Below are 23075 nucleotides of genomic sequence, written 5' to 3'. Positions count from 1 at the left end.
ATCACTCTTGCTTACAATTTTAATATTACAAAATAACTGAATCAATATCATAAAAATATGCCAACGGACAAGATTTTATATATATTTCTTCAACACACAAAATTTGTTAGTTTTGACATGTTAAAATCTAACCTAACTTCGGTCCAATATATTTTTTCATCTTCTGATTTGTGTAGAGATTTTGATTAAATATGAAATTGTGTCAGCTTCTTAGAACACTTCTCAAAAATGTAAAAAATATTTAACAAAATCAACAAAAATGTGTGCATTGAATTTTAATTATTTCGGTTTGCATGTGTCTCGTTTCTCTCAGTCAGTGCTTTAAAAATTCCTCATTACTAAGTCGTATTACTTGGTAGTTTTCGGTATTTTTATTGTACTAGATCGTATTACTGGTATTAGACGTATTTAGTACTTCCCCCTTGGTATTTCACCAAAATTACTGAAAAACTGCGCGCATACTTTGTCAAAGCCGTCAACAATGCTATTTCGTAAGTCTTTGAATCAAGGATGTGTTCCGGCAGCATTGAAAAATTCCAGAATTGTTCCAATATTCAAGTCTGGAAAAAAAAGCAGTGCATCAAATTATCGGCCGATCGTGATAATACCAACAATAGCCAAATTATTCGAAATTGTTGTGTATGACAAAATCGACACATTCGTTAATGCGAAAATCAGCCACAGCCAACATGGATTCGTGAAAAATCGATCAACCTTAACAAAATTATTATTGAAATATGTTTATCAGCATTTAAATCGATTTTCGGCAGCAAAATTCTCAATTTTTATCATAACATTTCGATATGCAGTGAATCGATACGAATTTGAATTTGTCATGTGCTGACAACTTCATTACGTTTGAATGAGATTTTTCTTCTGTCATGAACAACATATCTTGAGTTTTGATTCATCAAGTCGACAACATTTTTTTGCTATTGCACTATTTTGTAAAATTTACAATGCAATCAAAATGTCTGCCTTTTGGGATCTTATTGAAGAAAGCATCGCAGATAGTTTAAATTGTAAATCTGATACCCTGGTTGCAATTGCTCATAATTATTTGGCCATTCACGCTGGTTTTAAATGCATTGGGTTGGGAGAAGAGGTAAGAATACATTTTTTCATTACACTTAACGAAAAATAACGAACGTGTTTCGCAAGCAAGCGATTTTTTAAATGAAAAATGTGTAAATTGTGTTTAAATTGACAATGTATTCCTTTCAAATATAGCTGCAAGCGTTGGATGATATCGAAGGTCAATACAAATTGCCTAATAACTGGAACGTTAACACAACAAAATATGCACTTAGATACGTATTTGACGGCTTTGTTTACGTGTTAATTGCAACAGTTCCACATGGGTCTCAGCAAATTCATTTTGAATTGCAGGTAACTGATTAACTGATTTGGTCATTTCGCAATTGACTGACAATACTTGGTTTTTTAGACTGCTAATCCAGCCAATGATAGCACATCTTATACATTTGAATGGCCATTCGATCAGGTCATACAAATTAGAGGCCAATTGCAGCAGATATTTGCTAATAAACGCTGGACCTTGTTTGTTACTAAGTTGGCTGTTGCTATTCGTGTCGTTAAAGATGCTCATCCACCCAAATCGCCGACATATGATCCCAATTCACCCAGGTATAGAAAAAAACCACATCGTTTTTTGAATTTACGAAAAAATATTCTTCTGAAAAATCATGAAAAAAGGTCAACGACTAACACAGACTAAACAAAAGTAGTTCAACAACTTGAATAAAAAATAAAACTTCTACAAACAAACAACTTAACAGAAACGACTTCTATAAAACAACTTGAATCATAATTATGATGTTTAAACACATGGAACTGTGATTGACATCATCCGTATTAGAATTATTTGATTCCCTTTTTTGAAAATTTTTCTTTTTATGATCAATTTGAGTGAAGGGCAAATCACTTTCCAAATTTAATCTGGACAATGATTTTTCCTGTGATTTTGACATGCATTTGTATCAACATTGTACCAGAGTGCCACGGCATAAAACAGGTGCCCTTGTCTATCAATTGATATTATCAAAGTAGAATAAGTGCAGATGTTATATTTAATATTTATTCTTCTTTTAGTTTCAGTGTAAGCTCAGACACATCTACGCTAAGCTCATAGCCATCTAACTAATCGATGAAAAGCCCGCGTCAATAAAGAATGATGCAATTTACATGAATTCCAAATTGTTTAAAATTATCATCATTCGATTGAATTTATACTAAAATCTATTTCTCATAGCCTATATAATAAAATTCCAATGAGATGAAATCGTTTTAATACCGAATCGATCGATTGTTTGAGCAGTTTTTTGCACGGAAAGTGATAAATCCAAAAATTGAATATAAACTAAATTAAATTAGAAAACAAAATCAAAGAGAAATGTATAATAAATATTAAGTATAGGGAATTGTATAATGAACCATATTGTAAAAATACGAATAAATAGCGAGCTTCTACTTGTTTCATCTTCATCGTCTTCTGCAACGAAGCATTTTGTTTTAAGTCAGACATAAGTGTGATATTTTACGGGTGGTTTGTAAAATATGTATGTGCTTCATGGAACCTGGGCTAAGTTTACTGATTTGTTACATTTGGTTGAATAGAGTCACGTCGAGAATTTTCTGCACTGAATATCCCTACCTCTTTGGGTGTTAGACTATAGACTATGTGAATGTAGTATTTAGGAAATCTGGAACATCGTCAGATAAATCTATTCACATGCAATGGATGTATCAGATAAATTTTAGTACTTACATTGGTACACTACGATTCTGTGACTGAATTGTTGTATTAAACGAAAGTTGTGACTTTCGGATGGTACCTACTAAACCAAAGTGTGGTGATTTTTTTAATTCTTTTTTCTATTATATTTGTACTTATCAGAGCTACCATTTGCAATATTAAAGTTGGTTAAATTCGAATCGTTGTTTGTTTTATTTCAATTCAAAGTTCTATCAGCCGAAAAAAAAACCTTTTCTTCAAAAAGTTTATTCTTATCTCAGTTGAATACCAAAAATTTCGAAAAAATACCTGAACGTGATAGAGGGTAATCTTTCTGAAATTTACTTTTACAATTAGTATGTAATTTCATATCAGTCAAAAACTGGCATCGATATTTTTATTATTATTTTCACATTTGCTTACATACAATTCCAACAAATTTGTCTTTTGTTGTCTTTTTTTATGGTTTTAAAGCTACTTTACCACTTGATGCTAATGCATATACGTCTAATAAAAAATTATGGTGAATACACAAAAAACTAATAGAAATAAACTTTAAAAATGAAATGAGTGCCTGAGAATAAATGCATCAGACTTCAAAATAAAGTTTTATCGAAGTGCAACGTCTCAAAATATGCAGATGTGTTTTGTATTTAAAAGAAAATTGATTGACGAGTTTCACTCATTCATTCTCAGGCTGTTACAACTAACACATGCTTAAACGCTTAACTAAATTAATTACTACACATTTTGCCTGCTCTATTTTCAATTTATATAAATTGATTTGTTTTTACGTTAATTATTAACAGACAAAGAATAACTAGCATTAAATATTGTTTAGATGCGAATTATGTTCTTTTCTGTTGAGTTTAACTTATTTATGTTTTTAAAAAAACGCGCGTATGCAAAGTCTTTTTCATTATACTTTTACTCAGGTAATGTATATTCATTTAACGAACATGACGTTTTCAGGCCGCCAAAAAAAAATGCATATTTGTGTGTCATGTTGATTTAAACGTGGTTAAGCTTTAAATTAGAATGTAGGTTTTCTTATTTAAATGTATAAATTAGGTGAATAATTTATTTGTTGTTTTTTCTCTGCGTACCTTACAATATTATGTCAAATTTGAAATACATCTTTTTCATGTACTTCAAAAGTTAATTGGGCTATAAATAAATATTATCGATTAAAAAACTATTTTAAACTATCAAATATGTTTTATATAACGCGAGTATATAAAAAAAGTATGACAAACGAAAGAGATTGACTTATTGAGATGAGCAAAGAATGACCTCATCATCATTATCATCATATGGTCATGACACGTGCAAGTTTGTATTTCGACTAAGAAAATGATACTTTATATATTAAAAAAAAAAACTTTTTTAAGCGTAAAATTGAGTTAAACGAGGAAAAAATCGGCATCAGCAACTAAAAGATAATTTTTGTCAATTGATCTCGTTTTGTAAATGTATTTCATTCGTTGTTCTTTTTGTCTCTTTTTCCATGGGAAGCTACATTAAAACATACAGTGAATTTATTGATACAAGGACATGTCTCTCTTTCTCAGTAAAAATAGAACTTTCAATGTTCAATATTCTATGTTGCTTATTTATGAATATTTTATTATGTCAAAGAAAATTTCCTTTTTTGTCCTTATTTCTTGCGAATAATGAGAAAAAAAAATCATTAATCATTTGCTTATTATAAATTTAGTCTTAAGAGTTGGATTATCTGAATAGATCGAAGGTGTCAAGAATTATTTAAACTCCCATAAAATCCTATTTGGATCCCATGCGTACAAAGAATGTTGATAATGTAAGAATTTTTCCCTTTGGTCTGTTTTTTATGTTTTTCTTCTAAATTTTCTATTCTATATTTTACTCTTATTCGATTGCTGCAACGAACTTTTTCGACTTTTTGCTTTTTTCCATCTCATGCAAGGGCATAAACACTATTCCGCAAACTACCTTGTTGATTGTTTGGGATACGAATTGTAATGATGATATCATCTATCTTACATTTTAATTACATTCTTTGTCTGTGTCAGCTGATTCTATGTCAGCCGTTTCTGAATTCATTTGTTGAATGGCTGCCGCTAAAATCATTTCGTCGACTTGCAATGGTGTTCGGGTTGATACCTCTGAATACCTATGTTTTACGAAGAATTTTTTTTTTTTTAAATTAAAATCAAAGTTTTTTTTTATGAAAGAAGACTTCAATAAATAAAATGAAAAGTAACTCTTACTTGCAGGTCTTATATTTGTCCTGTATAGCTTGTTGTGGTGATTTTATTGCAGCTAAATGTGATTCGCTCAAGTGAAGAATGATGTCGGTCAATTTATGAATTTGAATGCTAGTAAAGTTCTCGAGACGTGATGACCAAATAGGCAAACCAAAATTTAAGCGGGCCAATGCAATTGCAGCTGCTGATATCATTGATGGAGTGTATTGCAAGTATGGTTCAGCTTCCAACAATGACAACTCACACAAGTACTACATTTGTGTGTGTGTGTGTGTGTGTGTGTGTGAGAGAGGAAGAAAATTGATTGAAAATAACACAATTAACAATTTGAAATTATAAATCGTTTACCTGTGCCATGCATTTTACATCTTTTGGGAGATCTTCGACAATTGGATATGCATTGAGAAATACCGACGTCGTTGGAACGCACAAGTCAAATGTTAACACTTTCAAAATTAGTTGTTCCATGCGTAATACTTGCTTTTTTGTGTACGTATTATCGGTGATGTAGACAAATTCACCAACATCTGGTGGATAAATTTCCTCATATTTGGCAGCAATAAACATAGCAGCCGTGCCGACCAACTGCAATTTTGCACGTACCACTGACATAACACTGAGGAAACGATCAATGTATGAAACGGCCAAACACAATGTCTCATTTTGTAAACGATACTCTTCGCCAACTTCAACGAGCCAATCAACCAAAATTGTGCGCATGGAATGACTGATGTCTTGCTGTTTACGCATATACAAAGGTTTTGGTCGGTGGCGCATTTCAGCCTCACGCAAATAATCCTAAAAGAAAATCAAACAAACAATAATACAATTTAATACTGTAAAATTGTAATGAATCTATAAAAGACTTTCATAAAATAACAAATAATTGTTATTGAAATCATTCAAGGCATCGTTCACATTCATTCTATATCTATATTAGAACACTCTAGAATAAAAACAACGTACAGAATGGTTGTTAACAACGTACTGATGTTGTTTTTATTCTAGAGCGTTCATTTCTTCGTTTGATATAACTTGAATGCAATAAATGTTGCATCTGTATTGTTTTTCTCTTTCACCACTTACCAAAATATCATCACGATACTCTTCAACTTCGAAGAATTTTTCGAGATCATCTTTAGCTGCAAAACGTTTGGACGATGTGGTAGAAAGTGCGGTGGTATTCGCATCAATCATTTGATCGTCAACAGTTAAAATAGATACATTTGCTTCATTTTCAATAAGAGATTTATCAATTGACATCGGCGATAAAATGTCTTGCATACATACTGGTGTCTCGACATCCTGTTTAATCTCTTGCAATGGTAATCTATGTAATATTTAAAAATATTATGTAACAAACACTAACAAGAAATAATTTGATAAAATTCATAAAATTAATTTTGCAGAATTCTACAATTAATTTAGACTATAGGCATACAAGAGTTTTTAAGTACATAAATATAAATTTTTTATTGGTTATTATTCTAAATTAAAGTGTAATATATGCAAACCTAATTCCAGAAAAACTGCAATTAGTAATAATGGCGTTAGCATGATCAACTTCGTCGTTTTGAGGTGGTTGATTTTCATCGGTGATTTGTGTGACATTGACTGTACTCAATGCACCAACAAATGTTTTGTACGTTTCTGTTGTGACCGTTTTGACATTGTTCACTCTTGGTACCACATTCTCGTTGTTTGTCTTTAAAACGGTACTTTTTCCTTGCATCACATTGAACGCCTATATGGCAAATAAAAAAATGATAAAGGTGAAAAAAAACTACTCGAAAAATAGCATACTTCCGATGAGTCTTGATTACAAAGTTTCTAGATGTTTAATAATCCAAAAATGTACAAAAAAAAAAAATTCGAAGAAAAAGATCAATTCGTAAATTAGAAACGATCCGAGGTATGCACTCTCAAAATATGTTCATGTAAAACAGAATGTGTGTGCGTCTCGCGTTTAAACTATAATTAATGTGCAATTAAAACATCACCAGAAAATGTGTGTCTTTATTAAAAATGACTCCCATTTGGTCCAAACAGTTAAAAAAAATCAATTTTGTTTCATATCAAATAATTTTTTAACGTAAATTGGAAGTAATTGTTTTTGTTTGCTTACCGTTTTTTGTCCATGCGTTGTATTGCCTGCAGCAATAAAAATTCGACCATTATCGCTGTTCACATTATTTAAAATTGCAAATGTAGATCGCAATGTTTGCTTTTCCAATTTTTGTTGATTAATTTTACCAGTAATTATGTTGCTGGTAGTTTTATGATGTTGGTCCTTTTTTTGGGCCACCGCATCCAAAACATTTTCAATATCTTCATGGATACGAAATGCTGTCGCCATTTTTTTAATTATCTGTTCTTCGCTGTTTTTCTCCTTTGTTGGATCTCACCAACTAACAGCGATTCGGTGTGTCGAAGTGTGTTGTTGTTGTTGTTGTTGGTGGTGGTAGTGGTGTTGTTGGTGGTGGTGTTCTTTTTCCTTTTTTCGTTCACAAACTTAATTTATGTCGATTGAAAACAGACAAATACGTAGAAATAAACTAACTTTTATATTGGTAAAGATAGTTTTGTCGTCGACAGTTTTTATAAAGTCAAATGCGCATAATTGTAGCACATACTGATATCAGAAAAACTAATGCATTGAATTTTTTTTTACATACGAAACTCTTATAGTTAATTTAAATTTGAAACAATACACAATCGAAACTCAAAAATGTTTCAAATAAGATGCGCATATGCGAGAGAAATCAATGTATATTTTTTTTAATTTGATGCTTATGCTATGGCTTCTCCAATACTCACTAGTGCGTGCTTCAAATCGGTTGTGTTTGAAAAAAAAATTCAAAAATGCTTTGCAGGACCATAGCAAGGTAAGAGCGAGAACAAATCACTCTGAAAACGCATAGCACAGCATATAAACGATAGAGACAAATATGCAGTTGAGAATATTCAACATATTTACACACATACTCAAACAACTCCACACATGCTATTGGAAGTGTGTACGCATATTACGCGCGTTCGAATTAATGCGCAAGCAGCTTTTTTCCTCTTTACGTCTCTTCTCCTTTACGTCTCTCTCTCTCTCTCTCTCGCTCTCTCTTTCTCTCTCTCTCTGTGTGTGTGTGTATGTTTGTGTATATATGTATAGGTATTCGTTCTACTGCTCGAATTATGACGTGAAACGCGTTCAAAGTCAGTGGTGAATTTTTTTTAAGAAAAGGAATACACAAAGGGAAATAATTTTTCAAGATTAAAAAAAAACATTTTTTTGAAAGACGAACCATTTTCAACATTTTATTTTTATTGCCCTTTTTTATACATACGAAATTAAAAACATGTCAAAATAAAGAGGGACGCTGAGAAATAGAAAAAGAAGGGATTGGCAGAAAAAAAATCTTTTTAAATGTTGCCATGAAACCATTTTTAAATGTAATTTTTTTCGAAATCATCTTCCTCCTTCAACGTATTTTATGAAAATTCAAATTTCAGTTTCTCTTACATATATTGTCACTGTCACAAACAAATACAGATACAGGAAATACAAGCGTGCTCATGAATATCAAATGACATTGACTCATACATATCTTCAATGCTAAAAATTCACGTTTGACTTTAATATAATTGTTAAAATCTGTCTTTAACATTTTCTTGGGCCTGAATAAAAAAAAAGTGAAATGGAAGAACAGTACAAGTATGTGTTATAGCTATCAATTAATTTCACATTTAATAGTTTTGAAAAAAAAAATCAACTTAACCTCACATGGACACAATTTGTTTTGTCTTTTGCCTATAGAATAATTCATCCTATTAAATATTATCGTAATTACATCGCACATGATATTCGGCCAGATGGCAGAGAGTTTGAGGCATTTCGACCGATCCGAATAAATGTCAAGTCAATTGGAACGGCCGATGGATCAGCCATTGTTAAACTAGGCAACACAACCGTAATCTGTGGTATTAAAGCGGTAAATATAATATGAAATTCATTTATAGTAATACGATCAATTTATTTTTATTCATATAAAAGCAAATTAATGGACATTTTCTGAAATTTACACATCCAGGAATTATCCGCACCAACTGTTGAGGAGCCGGAAAAGGGTTATCTCATTCCAAATATTGATTTAACACCACTTTGTTCACCAAAGTATCGTTCAAACAATACAAATGATGATGCACAAGTTTTAACATGCAACTTAAATAATTTAATCAAAGAAGCCAATTGGATTGATTTGAAAAACCTATGTATAGCCAAGGAACGACTCGTTTGGACTCTATACTGTGATATCACATGTGTTGATTACGATGGCAGTATTTTAGACGCATCGGTAGTTGCAATTTGTGCTGCACTAAGAAGTCGTAAGTAAGATATTTAAAACGAACGATTTTTTTGTACACCAAGTTGCAGAGAAAATACGTTAAAAAGATTGACCCCTTCATCTTAATTTGCACAAAATCAAAATTTTATTGGTACATCGATCTACATAAAATATTGTTTTTTTTTTAGTTACATTGCCAAAAGTACAGTATGATGATGAAACCAACAACTATACAGTCCACAAAATTGACCGATCACCATTGAAACTGTCGGAAGTTTGTCCAGTTTGTACAACGGCCATGATATTTGATGAGTAATTATCTTCTATAATACAGAAAATTGTAATACAAAATATAAATTTTAGGGCGCAGATAACGAAAAAAGTTATTAAAATTCGCTTGTCCGCTTTTCATATTTCTCGAAAAAAAAAAATTGTAATTCGGAAAGAAAAACGATGATCTCAATTTTAAATTGATTGTATACTTTTGTTCCAGAAAAACAGTTTTTGCTGATCCAGATGCCGAAGAAGAAGAGTTGGCAACATCACTAATCACAATTGTAACGTGCAATGGTGAAATGTGTTTGGTATTAAAGCCAGATGGAGTGTCAATAAGTGATCGGCAATTCGAGGCTTGCCTCAAACTGGCATTAAATCGAGAAAAATCGATTTGTAAATTGATTTCATCGATTGTAGAAGAAAATTTAAAAAAAAAAAACAATTTTTGTTTTAAATATATATATTAACGAAATTAGTGTTCAAATAAAATCAAATTATTTATATATAAACAGGTATTCTTGGTATTTTAAGCCGGTTATTATTTTATTTTGTGGCTTCGTTCAATTCGGCCAAAATAAGTTGTTTGTAATAATCAATACCGCCTTCAATATTGGTAACCGTACCGTTTCCACAGACCTGAGGAAATATCAGAAAAAAATAATGGAAATATGGTTAACATTTTTTTTTTCAATAATGGAAAGGTAATATTTAATAGACACATACCCATAATTCTTTGCAAACCATTCGAATGAGACGTTCATCGTGCGAAACCAGCACAAGACCACCTTTGAATTCTGTCAACGCTTTGCCCAGTGCGGCAATTGTTTCAATATCCAAGTGATTGGTCGGCTCGTCAAGAATTAGGAAATTTGGTCGTGCCATACACATTTTGGCCAATGTGACACGTGATTTTTGTCCACCAGATAAACTGGCTACTAATTGTAAAGCTAAATCACCAGATATCCCAAAACCACCCAATTGACGTCGATACTCCTCAACGGGACGACCGGGGATTGCTTCTTGTAAAAGGCCAACGCATGTTGTATTCATATTCAATTGATCAACATGGTGTTGGGCGAAGTAACCAATTTTTAAGCCACGATGCTGTGATATTGTTCCACTTGTTGACGATAAAATGCCCATAATTATTTTTAACAGTGTTGTTTTACCTGCACCATTTTCACCAACAATACAAATTCGTGAATCTAAATTGGCACACAAATTTACACATGTGAAAATTACTTTGTCTTTATTGTATTTGAATGCAATTTCGTTGAGTGTCAACACCGGTGGATTTAGCGGTTCAACATCTGGGAATTTGATTACTACTTCGATTTCTTTTTCCACAGGTTTCAATTCAGGCCTGAAATTTGAAATAACGAAAAAATGTATGATTTCTTGATTTGAATTTTAACCCAATTTTCAGCAGAAGTTTTTTCTTCTGGCAAAAAAAATCAATCAACATGTCGTAAAACACTAACAATTTCTCCAGCATTTTGATCTTGGACTGTACACTAGCCGCGCGATTGGCATTATATCGAAAACGATCAATGAATTCTTGTACATGTTGTCGATGCGCTAATTGTGCTTCAAATTCACGACGTTGCGATTTTAATTTTTCGGTACGTGTTTTATCAAACTGCTCATAGTTTCCACGATAAACATCGATTCGTTGTGTATGCAAATGAAGAATATCAGTTGGAACGGTGTCCAAAAAATTGCGATCATGAGACACAACCAGAAGCGTTGATGGCCAATTTTGTAAATAATTTTCCAACCAAATGATTGCTTTTATACTGCAAAAGAAAGTATATTCGTTAATTATTTTTTGGTTTTAACAGATGAAATATGTATACGGAAAACATACTCCAACATGTTAGTTGGTTCGTCAAGCAACAGTAAATCGGGCCGCGAAAATAGGGCACGAGCTAATGCTAAACGCATTCTCCAACCGCCTGAAAAAGTTTTTGTTGCACGTGCTTGCATATCTTTATTGAAACCTAAGCCATTCAAAATAACAGATGCACGAGCTGGTGCTTTGTCAGCGTCAATATTTTCAAGGGCCGCATATACTTCAGTTAGTTTTTTATTGAGTTCAGGATTTGATGAGCCTACATTGATTTCGATATTAATTTTCTTTTCTTCTGCTAACAATCGTGTTCGCTCAAAATCACATTCGAGTACACTTCAGTTGAAAAAAAAAGGAATCAATTCAAAACCGATTAACAACTTTTTTTAATGCTCGTTAATTAAAAATACGAAATGTACCTATTCAATGCGGTCGTATCATCACCGATAACCTCTTGTTCTACATGTAATATCGATATATGTGCTGGGATTTGTAATTGTTTTCCCGAAATCATTCGTAACAACGTAGTTTTACCAAGTCCATTCCGTCCAACCAAACCGTATCGTCTGCCATGCGCCAATAGTAAATCAGCATTTTGTAGTAAGACTTTATTACCAAAGGAAACATCAAAATTTTCTATTCGAATATCCATGGAGCGATTTGTGCCTTTTGCATCCATTTGGCTTTCCTTCTTATTGATGACTTGTGATGCGGTGGCCGTTTGTAATTGCAATGGCATTACAGGTGCTTTTGGCGCTTCCGATCGTTTTTCCTGTTTTTGTTGTAATTTTTGTTGTGCCTTTTCCAATTTCTTCGAGTCAACTTTCTATAAAATAATTAAAATTTAATAATAAAAGTATCATTCAAAGTAAAATTAGATCACTTACCAAATTGTCATCACGATTTATTACCTGGAAGTTCACATAGAAAAGAATGTAAGTAATGGATATCAATAAACTTAAACAGGAACACATGAAAATGAAATTTCAAAAGAAAGTGAATGTATTACCCAAATGCTAGACACATCGGTTACATTAGTTATATTATTGGCAGCCATCTCGGCAATATTTATTGGTGCATCAAGAACTTTTTGGGTGCCACTCTTCTTGTTCTCGCTCGGTTTCATCAAACACAGCAATTGCTCACATAAATCCCTGCAAACGATTTCTTTGATAATTATTCCGTCTCTTCTTTTTTGTAATCCAACGAATTATTCGTTACCTGATATCATTTTCGGACTTTTCTTCTGACACTTCATGCAAAATCGCACCAATTGCATCATATAAGTCATCGCTGCTGTCAAAATCGTCCATTCCGCTATCGAGTACACCTTCGATATATTGTTTCATTTCATTGTCAATCGATGGAAACTCTTGCTTTAAAAGACTAGCACACTTGGCTGTGGACATTGTTGAATTTATTTATTTTTTATTTTTTTAATAAAAAATCCTCAATTCTTTCAATTCAAATTCTTTTATGATTGAACTTTAAAAAATAGTACATAAACATCTACTCCAAATTAATATATACACAAAGAGCAAGATTCTAAATCACTTGGTACAATGTTCTTATTGATACACGAAATATTAACCGAAAGTTCTAAATTTGTGTATCTTTTCAGTGAGTTGCGAGAAGTAATGAATTCCTTTTTCAATAATATTAACTCATCAAAGAAATTTCATCGATAATGTCTCACTTATGCCAAAATTCATTAAGAAAATTAGATGTTCATCAAAACTTTCTAAGCAATTTAAGAGGTCTTGCACATGGAAAGCGAAAACTTCATATTGTCATCAATTTGTTTACATGTATATGTATTCATTTTTGACAGTTGTGCGATGTGTCAATTTTGACAACTATGTTTGTAATTTGAAAACAACATAAAATAATTTTTTTATTTGTATGAGAAAGATGAAGAAATAAAAATGAAAAACGATCGCACTGCTTGTGGTTTTGGATTTTTCTTTCTAGTTTGTGTGTGATAGATACTAAACTGCATTTCAAGTTTAATCGCCATTGCTTCTTCCTATAGGTGTTTATAGAAACTTCGTAATCGCGAATCTGATTCAAATCAACCCCGGATGTTCATTCCATCTGTCATTTATCATTAATTCCCATTAATATTAGATTATAATAATTATTTTAATATTCAATTATAATATTTCACGATCGAGATATGATCGATCGAATTCATACCGTTTTTTATGAGCAAACACAATTGACTTATAAGACATATTTTTTGAACAAATAAATCGAATTGTTACATTTTATTCACGGAAAATCGACGTCTAGCAAAAAGGAATATAATCTACGTGTTTTTTCCTTTCAATTCACGGAAAATAAATATTTCCCATTTCATTTGTTTTTTTTTTGTGATTCTTCCTTTACAGTGCCCTCTATGGGAATAGTTTATCAGTTTTTTTTTCATTGCTATATATGATGTATGTATGTATGTATATATTTCTCTTGCTGTCACATAATCACAATAATTTGTTGAACGACTTTTCAAATATTGGTTTAGTATAGCCGGTGTTTTATCACTTAAAACTATACATAAAAATATCGTGATGACTTGTTTTTGCGAGTACTAGTGAAGTGAAGATTAATAATAAAAATGCACATTGAATGAATAAATTGTCTTTGTTTTGAAAGGTAAAAGAAATTACAAATTCATTGCTAAGATCGAATTCATTGCTGAAATGAATTTTTTAATTTGACTAATGATTGATGAACAAAACAAAACTGGTTTTCTGCTTCAATTTCAATCGATCGACGATCACAAGAATTCGCACATAAACATTTATATCCATATTTTCGATTTGAAAGCGAAAGAAATTTGTCCATCTAAAACGTTTACATTTTTTTTTTCAAATTTCTTACATTTTAGTTGGCTATCTGAGAAGTGTGTAAGTTTTTGACTTTCGAAACGCAATTAGAAACACATTAAACCAGAAATTATCATGAAAATGTCTTCTCTGAATGTGCTAGAAATTGTATGCGGTCGCAATTTTGTTTTTGACATTCAATTTCTTCGACGTTTTTATTTAATTGATTACGGTTTAAATATTCACACACTTATTTTTCCTTGTCTGTTGGTCAGTGATTGTTAAAAGGTTCGATAATATTTTTTCAGCAATTATATTAACGTCTACTAACGATTTATTGATTATTGAATTCTATATATATTTTTAAAATAATCCACTGTATCATTTATTCTCAGGTATTCAACGAAAATGTTGCTTCGAAATAGCTTTAATAGTCATTTTAACATGTTATTAATTTAGTTGTTTGAATTTACTGTGTTTTACGTTTGCATTATTATTAAAACATTAATATTATAAATAATCAAACAATTCTCAAAAAATATAAAATTCATTGGATTAAAATGAACCTCACTTCAAAATGACACAGTTTTATTATTATATACAAACTTGCATATTAGACGAAATTAAAAAAAAAAGTTATATGGTAGAATGTAAACACTTAATGGAATAAACATTTGGTTTAATGAAAAATGAAAAGTTTCAGTTTCAATTAAAACCTCAAATAAGCTACAGTTTACATAGAGCATACATGGGCACGGGGGGGGGGGTGTAAGCCCGGATAACCCCCCCTTAAATCGTCCGAGATACCCCTATTGAATTTTTGCTTGGTTAAGTCAATTTTTTTTAAAATAAAATCCAAAAAAAACCGCCTGTGTCCGCTCGATGATGAATAAAAATCCAAAAAAGTAGCATACATGTTATCTAATCAGCATCCGTTTTTCAATCCATGCGCAAAAGCAAGACAAAACGACAATATTTCCGCATCGAAACGTAGCTTTCGATTCTCATAGATTAATTTTAATTTAAATGCCTAAATCATTTCATTTGTAAATCATCTTTTTTTAGACGATAACCATGCGTCGCAATTTGACTAGCCTGTTCAAATTCATGTTGTTGTGTGCACTGATGGTTTTTTTGACAATATTTCTATATAAAACATTCTTTTCATCATCACATCATCGATATGACGACGACTATGACGAAAATCTCATGCATTCATTTGCCAGTGCAAGGCGTTCAATTCATCCTCGACAAGGTTCATTTTTTATGAATAGTGTAAAAAATGAGGTATAATCACTTAAAAATTACTATAGCCATTACTGAAGAATTAAAAATTGCTATTCCATTCTTTTTACCCTAGTTAAAAAATGTTAAACGATTGAAAATAGATTGGCACGATTATAAATTGATTGAAGCAGAAAAATTACGACATGGTATCGGCGAACATGGTATCGCCGCATTTATATCACCAGATTTGGAAGACGAACGCAAACAACTATTTGATCAAAACGGATTCAATGCACTGCTTAGTGATAAAATTGCACTTAATCGATCTGTTAAAGATATTCGCCATAAAGAGTGTGTAATTTTTAACGATTCTCATGATTTAATATTTAATTAATTTTATTTTATTTAAACTAACTAGCTGCGCAAAATTGAAATACTTAAAAGATCTGCCAACCGTGAGCATAATTGTTCCATTTTTTAATGAACATTGGAGCACACTTTTACGTACAGTTTACAGCGTACTGAATCGATCGCCACCAGAGTTGATTATGGAAATTATTTTAGTAGACGATGCTAGTAATAAGCAATTTTTAAAGAGAAAACTCGATCAATATGTTGCAAAATATTTGCCAAAAGTCAAAATTATTCGGTTGAACGAAAGATCAGGGTTGATAGTGGCACGTTTAGCCGGAGCTAAGGGTATAAAACAAATATTAATACCGAAAAACAAAATAAATAACAACCGTAATAATTTTATCTCTTCTCCAGCTGCGAATGGTGACGTTTTAATCTTTTTAGATTCGCACACCGAAGCGAGTACAAACTGGTTACCACCATTACTGGGTAAATTAATCTAACAAAATAGTTGTAATCTATTTGTACGCGAAACTGCTATTTCTCTTGTTTTAGAGCCCATTGCTGAAAATTATAAAGTATGCGTGTGCCCATTCATCGATGTTATTAGTTACGATACTTTCGAATATCGAGCACAAGATGAAGGTGCGAGAGGTGCATTTGATTGGCAATTTTTCTACAAACGGCTACCTTTACTGCCTGAAGATTTAGCGCATCCAACGCGACCATTTAAAAGTCCAAGTAAGATTGAATGAAATACTCTTAGTCCGATATTAAGTTTATATTTTACGTTACATCGCATTTTTAGTAATGGCTGGCGGGTTATTCGCGATAAGTGCGCGATTTTTCTGGGAATTGGGAGGTTACGATGATGGATTGGATATTTGGGGTAAGGTTTTAAAAAATACGTGAAACTCTAAAAGTTTTTTAAGTAAATATATATATTTCAGGTGGTGAACAATATGAGTTAAGTTTCAAAATTTGGCAATGTGGGGGAGAAATGTATGATGCTCCTTGCTCACGTGTTGGACATATTTATAGGGGAGGTGGTGTACCACAGCCAACTGGAAGAAGAGGCGACTTTCTGCATAAGGTGGTCGATAGTTTTTCATTGGTTTTCAATTTCGACTTATTCATGTTCTTTCTTTATCTCAGAATTACAAACGTGTTGCGGAAGTTTGGATGGATGAGTATAAAGAATATTTATATCAGCGTAATCCAGAAAGATACGAGAGTATTGATGCCGGCAATTTGACAGAACAAAAAGCAATACGTGAAAAACTGCAGTGCAAATCGTTTAAATGGTTCATGGAAGAAATTGCATTTGATTTGCTAAAAAAATATCCATCGGTAGAGCCGCCTGATTTTGCCTCTGGAGTTATACAAAGTGAATCACATCCAAATCAGTGTGTCGACTCATTGAATCATGGTATTGGCCAAGAGTTCGGCTTATACACGTGTGCTGAAAATCATAGACGACCGCAATTAAATCAATTTTTCGTTTTATCTTGGCACAAAGACATAAGAGTACACGGCACAACAAAGTGTTGGGATGTTTCAACGTCATATACAAACGCACCAATTATCTTTTATGATTGTCACGGACAAAAAGGAAATCAGCTCTGGAAATATAACATCGTAAGAATTACTTATTATATTTTGGATTACATATATTTTTTTCGAATTTTACGTTTCGTATTCGATTAAATTATCTTAACGTGTCTGTAGGAAAAAAAGTGGGTTCAACACAATGATCGGTGCTTGGACTTTGATGCAAAAACCATGAAAATCTTTGTAAACCAATGCGATGCCAATAATCCAAATATGATGTGGAACTTTGGTTTTGTTAACACAACAGCGCTACGTCAGTTTGATCAAATCAATACATAAAATTGCAAATCTATACATACATCAATACATTTTTCGTTGTGAATTATCATCAATTATTATTATACTAAGTCAAATATAAAGATATTTTTAATTAAAATACAAGCATGCATGAATCCAAGCATTATTACTATTAAAATGATGTATAGATGCCAACATTGAACATATTTGCTAGTCAAATGGAACGTAGATTCTTACACATTTCATATCGAATACCAATTCAAATCTAACTATTCATCTAGTGAACAAATAAAAAAAAAACAATAAAGATTCAAAATTTAAATTGTTTCGATTTATGTGTCATCGTTCTTTAAATTTTGGTGGTGTATCCCCCATTTCATCCCATCATATGAAGACATCAAGATATATCTCACAAATAATTCCGAGAGTCATCGATCAGGAGTAGTCATTCTCAATGGGCATTCGATCACTGCATTGCAATCAATTGAACGCAATGTGTATGTATAAAATATGTTGCGCTCCTTATTAGGGATTGAACTACAGAGTGCAAAGCACTCAACAGAAGACTCGTCAATCTGGTGGCACCGCTCTGAACGTGCGGATGGTTATATAATAAACGAAGTTAAAGAAGAGAGAGACTCACCAAAAGTTTGCGACTCAAACCGAACAAAACGCACGGATGTTCACGAACACAGCAAATCTCCCCCGTTGGAGTCACAAAAAGCAAAATGGAGCGAAACACACACTCTTATAGAGAGAGAAATAATTAATAGAGATCAAGAATTGGAAGGCAATAAAGAACTATCGAAATGTAAAAGAGTGAGAATTCCAGAATAAAGTGATAAGATTATAAATAACAATTTTAATAACAATGTGTTTAGAGAAAAAATCCGTGAAGGAATTAAAAAGAAAGAAAGCCTAGTTTCGGAAACAGTGATGCTGCTGTTTCCATCATCAGCGTACGAACTAGGTCTTCACCATAGAGGGTCTTAACTGAAGTTTGTTATCAACCAACTATAGCTACATACAAATTAGTTTTACAAATCATCAACTGAAGTGTGTTATAATGATTTGTCATAAATTACTTTTGAAGTTAAGAGAAGTAAACAACAATATGAGCAAGGTTAATGACTGAAGACTGTCCAAACCATACTCTGTTGTAAGAGAAAGACACAGTGATGCAGTAAACAAAACGACTGGTGAATAAAGCCTCAGGATTGGTGAGATCGAAACCCAAATGCATGCTTGACTCACTATCGTAGAGTGGAGAATATGAGAATAAGCGAATGACTAATTAGTTTAGCTATTCATGTTCGTTGTGATATATGTGTTTTGCCAACGCCTAAGCACCATTTGGAATAAAGTGAATGATTTTTGTTTCAAAAAATTACTTTAAAAAAGTATATAATTTGAAAAACGTACATTTAAAATAGATTGGAGTGCGGTCGAACGAACATTTTTTTCATTTTTTTTTTTTTCAAATTTTTTTCTGTGAATTTCTTCAATTAAAGCATCCAAATTAAAGTCGATCAAATTGTGTGTGTTCAATCGCGTTTTATGTGCGTAACCGATAGAAATAGTCGAAAAAATGTTGCATTCAAACGATTTAATTAAAATAGTGTCAGCTATGTTGAATTCCACATTTCGTGTGTCAAATTCGCTGTGCTTAATTTTAATAGTATGCATTTTAATTGACGTGCAACCGTTGCCTGCCTTAATCCTAGAGAACGAGAACAATAATAATATTCGTTTGAATAGTCATGGGTTCGAATTGACCCAGGCGAATAATTTATTGCGTCAGGAGCAAGTGCAAAAAGTGTGTGCCAATTTAAAATCACGATCAATTTTCGAAGACATAGCTGACATACCAGACGATCAACTCGATCACATGATAATCGATAATAAACACAAGTTTCTCTATTGTTACGTGCCAAAAGTTGCATGTACAAATTGGAAACGTGTTTTAATGTTGATGACAGATCAATGGAAAAATGGCACCGATCCACTGAAAATACCGGCCGCATTGGCCCATTCGGCCGGTATTTTTCGTAAATTTAATGCGTTAACACCGAACGAACGTGAAACAGTTTTAACGCAATACACTCGTTTTATCATCGTTCGTCATCCATTCGAACGCCTATTGTCAGCCTATCGCAATAAACTCGAAGGAAATATGCCAAGTGCTCGATACTTCCAAGAGCGTATTGGTCGACAAATAATTAAATCATTTCGTTTAAATGCAGCAACCGATTCGCTAAATCGAGGTCATGACGTCACATTCAATGAATTCATTATGTATCTGTTAACACCTGAACTAAGCATGAACAATCAAGCAAATCAATCGTTTTATTCGTTTAACGAACATTGGGAACCTATAAATAAGTTATGTCATCCTTGTGCAATCAAATATAATATAATTGGAAAGTATGAAACACTAATTGACGACTCAGCACTTGCATTGCATTTGGCCGGTGTTAATATCACCTTTCCGACGAGTCAACGTACATCGGGCACTAGTGAATTGTTGCGTGAATATTTTAATCGAATTCCGGTTAGCGTGACGAAAAGTCTATATAAATTGTACGCTGTTGATTTTAAATTATTTGGCTACAGTTTGGAAGATGTGCTCGGTTATGAACTTGAATAATTATCATAACGAATATGCAACGATGCACACACGATTTTTGTGAGCAAATAAGAAAACAGGTATATTCCATAGAATGCAGATGACATGTACTGATACGATAACACATTTGACCATTCACACAAAAAAAAAAAAACATCTTAAAAGATGAAAAAACAATTTATTTTTTGGTTTTTCACACTTTTTTTAAACTATTTTGAGATTCTATTAAATAACTTTTCTTAATTCTTTTAATTAACACTCAATACTAAAGCGAAATATTCCATTCTAGTTTTTTGTTAGAGAAATAATTGTTCATTTTATTCATCCATTCTTTCTTTTTTTGTTTATTCGCAGGTTGAACGATTGGTAGATCGTGTTTCAACATCAACGCTGCTCGAAGATCGCCGTGATGCATGTCGTGCTCTAAAATCGTTGTCGCGTAAATTCCGTGTTGAGGTTGGTGCCCAAGGAATGTCAGCACTCGTACAAATCCTCGAAATGGATCGCAGTGATTGCGAAATTGTTGGCTATGCCCTGGACACGCTGTGCAATATAACATCACAAGAGCAATTCGACGAAGAAATGGACAATCCCACGGTGTCATGTATGTTAAAACATATGCATAGCATAAAAATGATGTACCTTACAAATTAAAAAAAAAACCTATATGTAAACTGTTGTTGTCTTTTTCTTTCTCTTCAAAACAGCAAACATTGGCGAACAATTCACCGAAATGTTTATAAAATCACCCGACAACGTGACGACCGTATTAAGTTTTCTCGAAGAAATTGATTTCAAAGTACGATGGCCGGCAATCAAATTACTCACATCACTGTTGGCCAATCGTCATAAAGACATTCAAGAAATAATTTTAGTGAGCCCAATGGCCGTGTCAAAACTAATGGATCTATTAGTGGATACCCGTGAAGTGATCCGAAACGATGCTCTTTTACTGCTCATTGAATTGATCAAAGGAAATGCAAACATACAGAAAATTGTTGCATTCGAGAATGCATTCGATCGATTATTCGATGTGATACGTGACGAGGGTTTTTCGGATGGTGGAATCGTCGTGGAAGATTGTCTCATTTTAATGATTCATTTATTGAAAAATAATTCAAGCAATCAGCAATTTTTCAAAGAAGGTTCCTACATCCAACGATTGGCTCCGATGTTAGTGCTTCCACCAGAGCTCGATGAATCCGGTTGGACACCGCAAAAAGTATCAAATATGCATTGTATGTTACAAATTGTCCGTGCTTTAGTTAGCCCAATCAATTCACAGATCATCATAACATCGTGTCAAAAAACAATGCGAAATTGTGGTTTGTTAGAAACACTGTGCAAGATTTTGATGGGAAGTGGTGTGCCATCAGACGTTTTGACGGAAACAATAAACACAGTTGCCGAAGTAATTCGGGGTGATAATGAAAATCAAGAATATCTCAATTCAATTTTGGCACCCAGTAATCCACCGCAACCGGCCATCGTTGTTCTTCTCATGTCAATGGTAAACGATAAACAACCATTGACACTACGCACTGCCGTATTGTATTGCTTCCAGAGTTTTCTCTATAACAATCAAATTGGCCAAATAAAATTAGTTCAAACACTATTACCAACAACAGCAAGCGTTACATCGTTCACAGCCGGTCAATTGTTGTGCGGCGGTCTCTTCAGTTCGGACGCTTTGTCGAATTGGTTTTCGTTGGTTTCTCTCATGCACGCACTCATTGGAAACAATGAAGAGAAACAACAATTGCTTCGTGTTCTTTTGGCCACATCACCGGGCAGTGAGCCAATTTCATTACTTCAACAATGTACAACTCTACTGCAAACCAGCAACTACAAACTTCAATCGAAACTTGGCATTTTGATGTTATTGTGTACATGGTTGCACGATTGTCCATTGGCGGTTAAAGCATTTCTCAATACACCAAACACAACGGCCTATCTCATCTCACAAATCAGCGCCAATGAACATGACGACAATGAATATTTGGTGCAGAGTCTGTGCGCCTTTCTCATGGGCATAAGCATTCAATTCAACGATAATTCCGTGCAAAATTCTCGACGAGAAGACTTATGCCAACTAGTTAAGAAACGAATTGGATTAGAAACATACACGAAGAAATTGGGCGAAGTTACAAAGCATGAAGCATACAGTCGAGCCGCCAAAGTACCACAGATTCGAGCCAAGGGCGCTTCGGAACTACTATTAGACTATGAATTTTGCAAACTAATTAAGAATATTGAAGGTAATTTTACTTTTTCGCACCAGCTAGTGTGAGAAAGGTATTTTTATTGACTTTTTGAAATAAAGTGAAAAACTAACGTCAATTTATTGGCTGTGTAGTCATAATTTTGCTACATAATTTTTTTTCAAAATTTATTGTTTCAATTAAGTGTAGAGGAAGTGTAGGTAAGTGTACAACATTTTGTTTCGAAGTGTACCTGAATTTTTTTTTCAAAAAATCGACTTCATTTTTTTGGGGTCCTCATAATTTTGCCCGGGGTAGCTATTTTCTAAATCCAAAATTTTATGTAATGTATTATGGTCTTAAAAAAGTGTACATTAAGTGTAGGTAACAATTTTGCCTTCACATACGATATTACTATGAAATTAAGTGATTTGGCCATACCAGCCTTATATGAGGGGCGGGGAGTACCTAAACTGAACATTTTCAAATTAAGTGTACGATGATTTTGTGAAAGTGTACAGGCTTGAA

The 23075-nt window shown here is 32.9% G+C and overlaps 7 protein-coding genes across 12 annotated transcripts; 5 read left to right on the top strand and 2 right to left on the bottom strand.

Moving 5' to 3' along the window:
- Positions 1-882: 882 nt before the first annotated feature.
- On the top strand, positions 883-2955 carry LOC116338959 (proteasome inhibitor PI31 subunit-like). 3 transcript variants are annotated; one of them, XM_031764548.1, is made up of 5 exons: positions 883-1105; positions 1231-1389; positions 1448-1647; positions 1936-2035; positions 2113-2955. In XM_031764548.1, exons 1-5 carry the CDS (start codon positions 971-973, stop codon positions 2158-2160), a joined length of 642 nt encoding a protein of 213 aa, XP_031620408.1. In that variant the 5' UTR covers positions 883-970; the 3' UTR covers positions 2161-2955. The 3 variants fall into 3 exon arrangements, 2 of the variants coding, with proteins under 2 accessions (XP_031620408.1, XP_031620409.1); XR_004200946.1 differs by having other exon boundaries at positions 885-1105; positions 1448-1753; positions 1808-2035; positions 2113-2522; XM_031764549.1 differs by lacking the exon at positions 1936-2035 and having other exon boundaries at positions 885-1105; positions 2113-2522.
- Positions 2956-3382: 427 nt separating this feature from the next.
- On the bottom strand, positions 3383-7832 carry LOC116338957 (cyclin-A1-like). Its single transcript, XM_031764543.1, has 6 exons — positions 7127-7832; positions 6516-6745; positions 6088-6331; positions 5350-5799; positions 5005-5252; positions 3383-4907 (listed from the first exon to the last, which is right to left on the bottom strand). Exons 1-6 carry the CDS (start codon positions 7355-7357, stop codon positions 4781-4783), a joined length of 1530 nt encoding a protein of 509 aa, XP_031620403.1. The 5' UTR covers positions 7358-7832; the 3' UTR covers positions 3383-4780.
- A 444-nt stretch (positions 7833-8276) lies between these two features.
- LOC116338958 (exosome complex component RRP43-like) lies at positions 8277-10090 on the top strand. 3 transcript variants are annotated; one of them, XM_031764545.1, is made up of 6 exons: positions 8277-8448; positions 8509-8710; positions 8813-8987; positions 9087-9381; positions 9530-9653; positions 9835-10090. In XM_031764545.1, the coding sequence occupies exons 2-6, from the start codon at positions 8694-8696 to the stop codon at positions 10082-10084; spliced, it is 861 nt and encodes a 286-aa protein (XP_031620405.1). In that variant the 5' UTR covers positions 8277-8448; positions 8509-8693; the 3' UTR covers positions 10085-10090. The 3 variants fall into 3 exon arrangements, with proteins under 3 accessions (XP_031620405.1, XP_031620404.1, XP_031620407.1); XM_031764547.1 differs by adding an exon at positions 9705-9774 and having other exon boundaries at positions 8279-8710; positions 9835-9964; XM_031764544.1 differs by having other exon boundaries at positions 8277-8710.
- Positions 10091-10100: 10 nt separating this feature from the next.
- Positions 10101-13679, bottom strand: LOC116338954 (ATP-binding cassette sub-family F member 3-like). Of its 2 annotated transcripts, XM_031764541.1 has the most exons (9): positions 13663-13679; positions 12688-12865; positions 12476-12620; positions 12354-12377; positions 11886-12292; positions 11485-11802; positions 11099-11413; positions 10341-10980; positions 10101-10253 (listed from the first exon to the last, which is right to left on the bottom strand). In XM_031764541.1, exons 2-9 carry the CDS (start codon positions 12813-12815, stop codon positions 10161-10163), a joined length of 2070 nt encoding a protein of 689 aa, XP_031620401.1. In that variant the 5' UTR covers positions 12816-12865; positions 13663-13679; the 3' UTR covers positions 10101-10160. The 2 variants fall into 2 exon arrangements, with proteins under 2 accessions (XP_031620401.1, XP_031620400.1); XM_031764540.1 differs by lacking the exon at positions 13663-13679 and having other exon boundaries at positions 12688-13216.
- A 287-nt stretch (positions 13680-13966) lies between these two features.
- LOC116338956 (N-acetylgalactosaminyltransferase 6-like) lies at positions 13967-18025 on the top strand. Its single transcript, XM_031764542.1, has 10 exons — positions 13967-14118; positions 15357-15578; positions 15652-15869; positions 15937-16217; positions 16287-16361; positions 16428-16613; positions 16681-16761; positions 16823-16965; positions 17028-17510; positions 17601-18025. The coding sequence occupies exons 2-10, from the start codon at positions 15366-15368 to the stop codon at positions 17760-17762; spliced, it is 1842 nt and encodes a 613-aa protein (XP_031620402.1). The 5' UTR covers positions 13967-14118; positions 15357-15365; the 3' UTR covers positions 17763-18025.
- Positions 18026-19308: 1283 nt separating this feature from the next.
- LOC116338952 (carbohydrate sulfotransferase 11) lies at positions 19309-20367 on the top strand. The gene has a single exon (XM_031764537.1). It carries the CDS (start codon positions 19309-19311, stop codon positions 20365-20367), a length of 1059 nt encoding a protein of 352 aa, XP_031620397.1.
- Positions 20368-20381: 14 nt separating this feature from the next.
- Positions 20382-22604, top strand: LOC116338951 (general vesicular transport factor p115-like; the record flags this gene model as incomplete). The annotated part of the gene is made up of 3 exons (XM_031764536.1): positions 20382-20426; positions 20701-20950; positions 21054-22604. Coding segments are annotated over exons 1-3 (1846 nt in total), but the record flags the coding sequence as incomplete, so codon positions are not given.
- Positions 22605-23075: the final 471 nt, after the last annotated feature.

The sequence above is a fragment of the Contarinia nasturtii genome, unplaced genomic scaffold (genome assembly GCF_009176525.2).
Source record: "Contarinia nasturtii isolate CC-2019 unplaced genomic scaffold, AAFC_CNas_1.1 Cnas_scaffold_473, whole genome shotgun sequence".
NCBI lineage: Eukaryota > Metazoa > Arthropoda > Insecta > Diptera > Cecidomyiidae > Contarinia > Contarinia nasturtii.
The sequence above is the reverse complement of the archived record's forward strand: the minus strand, read 5'-3'. Positions and strand labels throughout refer to the sequence as shown.

Excerpts from the sequence above, each read along its gene's own strand:
- LOC116338959 (XM_031764548.1), top strand. The coding sequence starts at position 971 with ATGTCTGCCTTTTGGGATCTTATTGAAGAAAGCATCGCAGATAGTTTA. Across the intron at positions 1,106-1,230 it reads GCATTGGGTTGGGAGAAGAG|CTGCAAGCGTTGGATGATAT; the intron begins GTAAGAATACAT and ends TTTCAAATATAG. Across the intron at positions 1,390-1,447 it reads AAATTCATTTTGAATTGCAG|ACTGCTAATCCAGCCAATGA; the intron begins GTAACTGATTAA and ends TTGGTTTTTTAG.
- LOC116338957 (XM_031764543.1), bottom strand. The coding sequence starts at position 7,357 with ATGGCGACAGCATTTCGTATCCATGAAGATATTGAAAATGTTTTGGAT. Across the intron at positions 5,800-6,087 it reads AGTATCGTGATGATATTTTG|GATTATTTGCGTGAGGCTGA; the intron begins GTAAGTGGTGAA and ends ATTTTCTTTTAG. Across the intron at positions 5,253-5,349 it reads ATGTAAAATGCATGGCACAG|TACTTGTGTGAGTTGTCATT; the intron begins GTAAACGATTTA and ends ACACAAATGTAG.
- LOC116338958 (XM_031764545.1), top strand. Across the intron at positions 8,988-9,086 it reads TAATCTGTGGTATTAAAGCG|GAATTATCCGCACCAACTGT; the intron begins GTAAATATAATA and ends TTACACATCCAG. Across the intron at positions 9,654-9,834 it reads ACGGCCATGATATTTGATGA|AAAAACAGTTTTTGCTGATC; the intron begins GTAATTATCTTC and ends CTTTTGTTCCAG.
- LOC116338954 (XM_031764540.1), bottom strand. The coding sequence starts at position 12,875 with ATGTCCACAGCCAAGTGTGCTAGTCTTTTAAAGCAAGAGTTTCCATCG. Across the intron at positions 11,803-11,885 it reads GATACGACCGCATTGAATAG|TGTACTCGAATGTGATTTTG; the intron begins GTACATTTCGTA and ends TTTCAACTGAAG. Across the intron at positions 10,981-11,098 it reads ATCAAAATGCTGGAGAAATT|GCCTGAATTGAAACCTGTGG; the intron begins GTTAGTGTTTTA and ends TTCAAATTTCAG.
- LOC116338956 (XM_031764542.1), top strand. The coding sequence starts at position 15,366 with ATGCGTCGCAATTTGACTAGCCTGTTCAAATTCATGTTGTTGTGTGCA. Across the intron at positions 15,870-15,936 it reads AAAGATATTCGCCATAAAGA|CTGCGCAAAATTGAAATACT; the intron begins GTGTGTAATTTT and ends TAAACTAACTAG. Across the intron at positions 16,966-17,027 it reads GAGGCGACTTTCTGCATAAG|AATTACAAACGTGTTGCGGA; the intron begins GTGGTCGATAGT and ends TCTTTATCTCAG.
- LOC116338952 (XM_031764537.1), top strand. The coding sequence starts at position 19,309 with ATGTTGCATTCAAACGATTTAATTAAAATAGTGTCAGCTATGTTGAAT.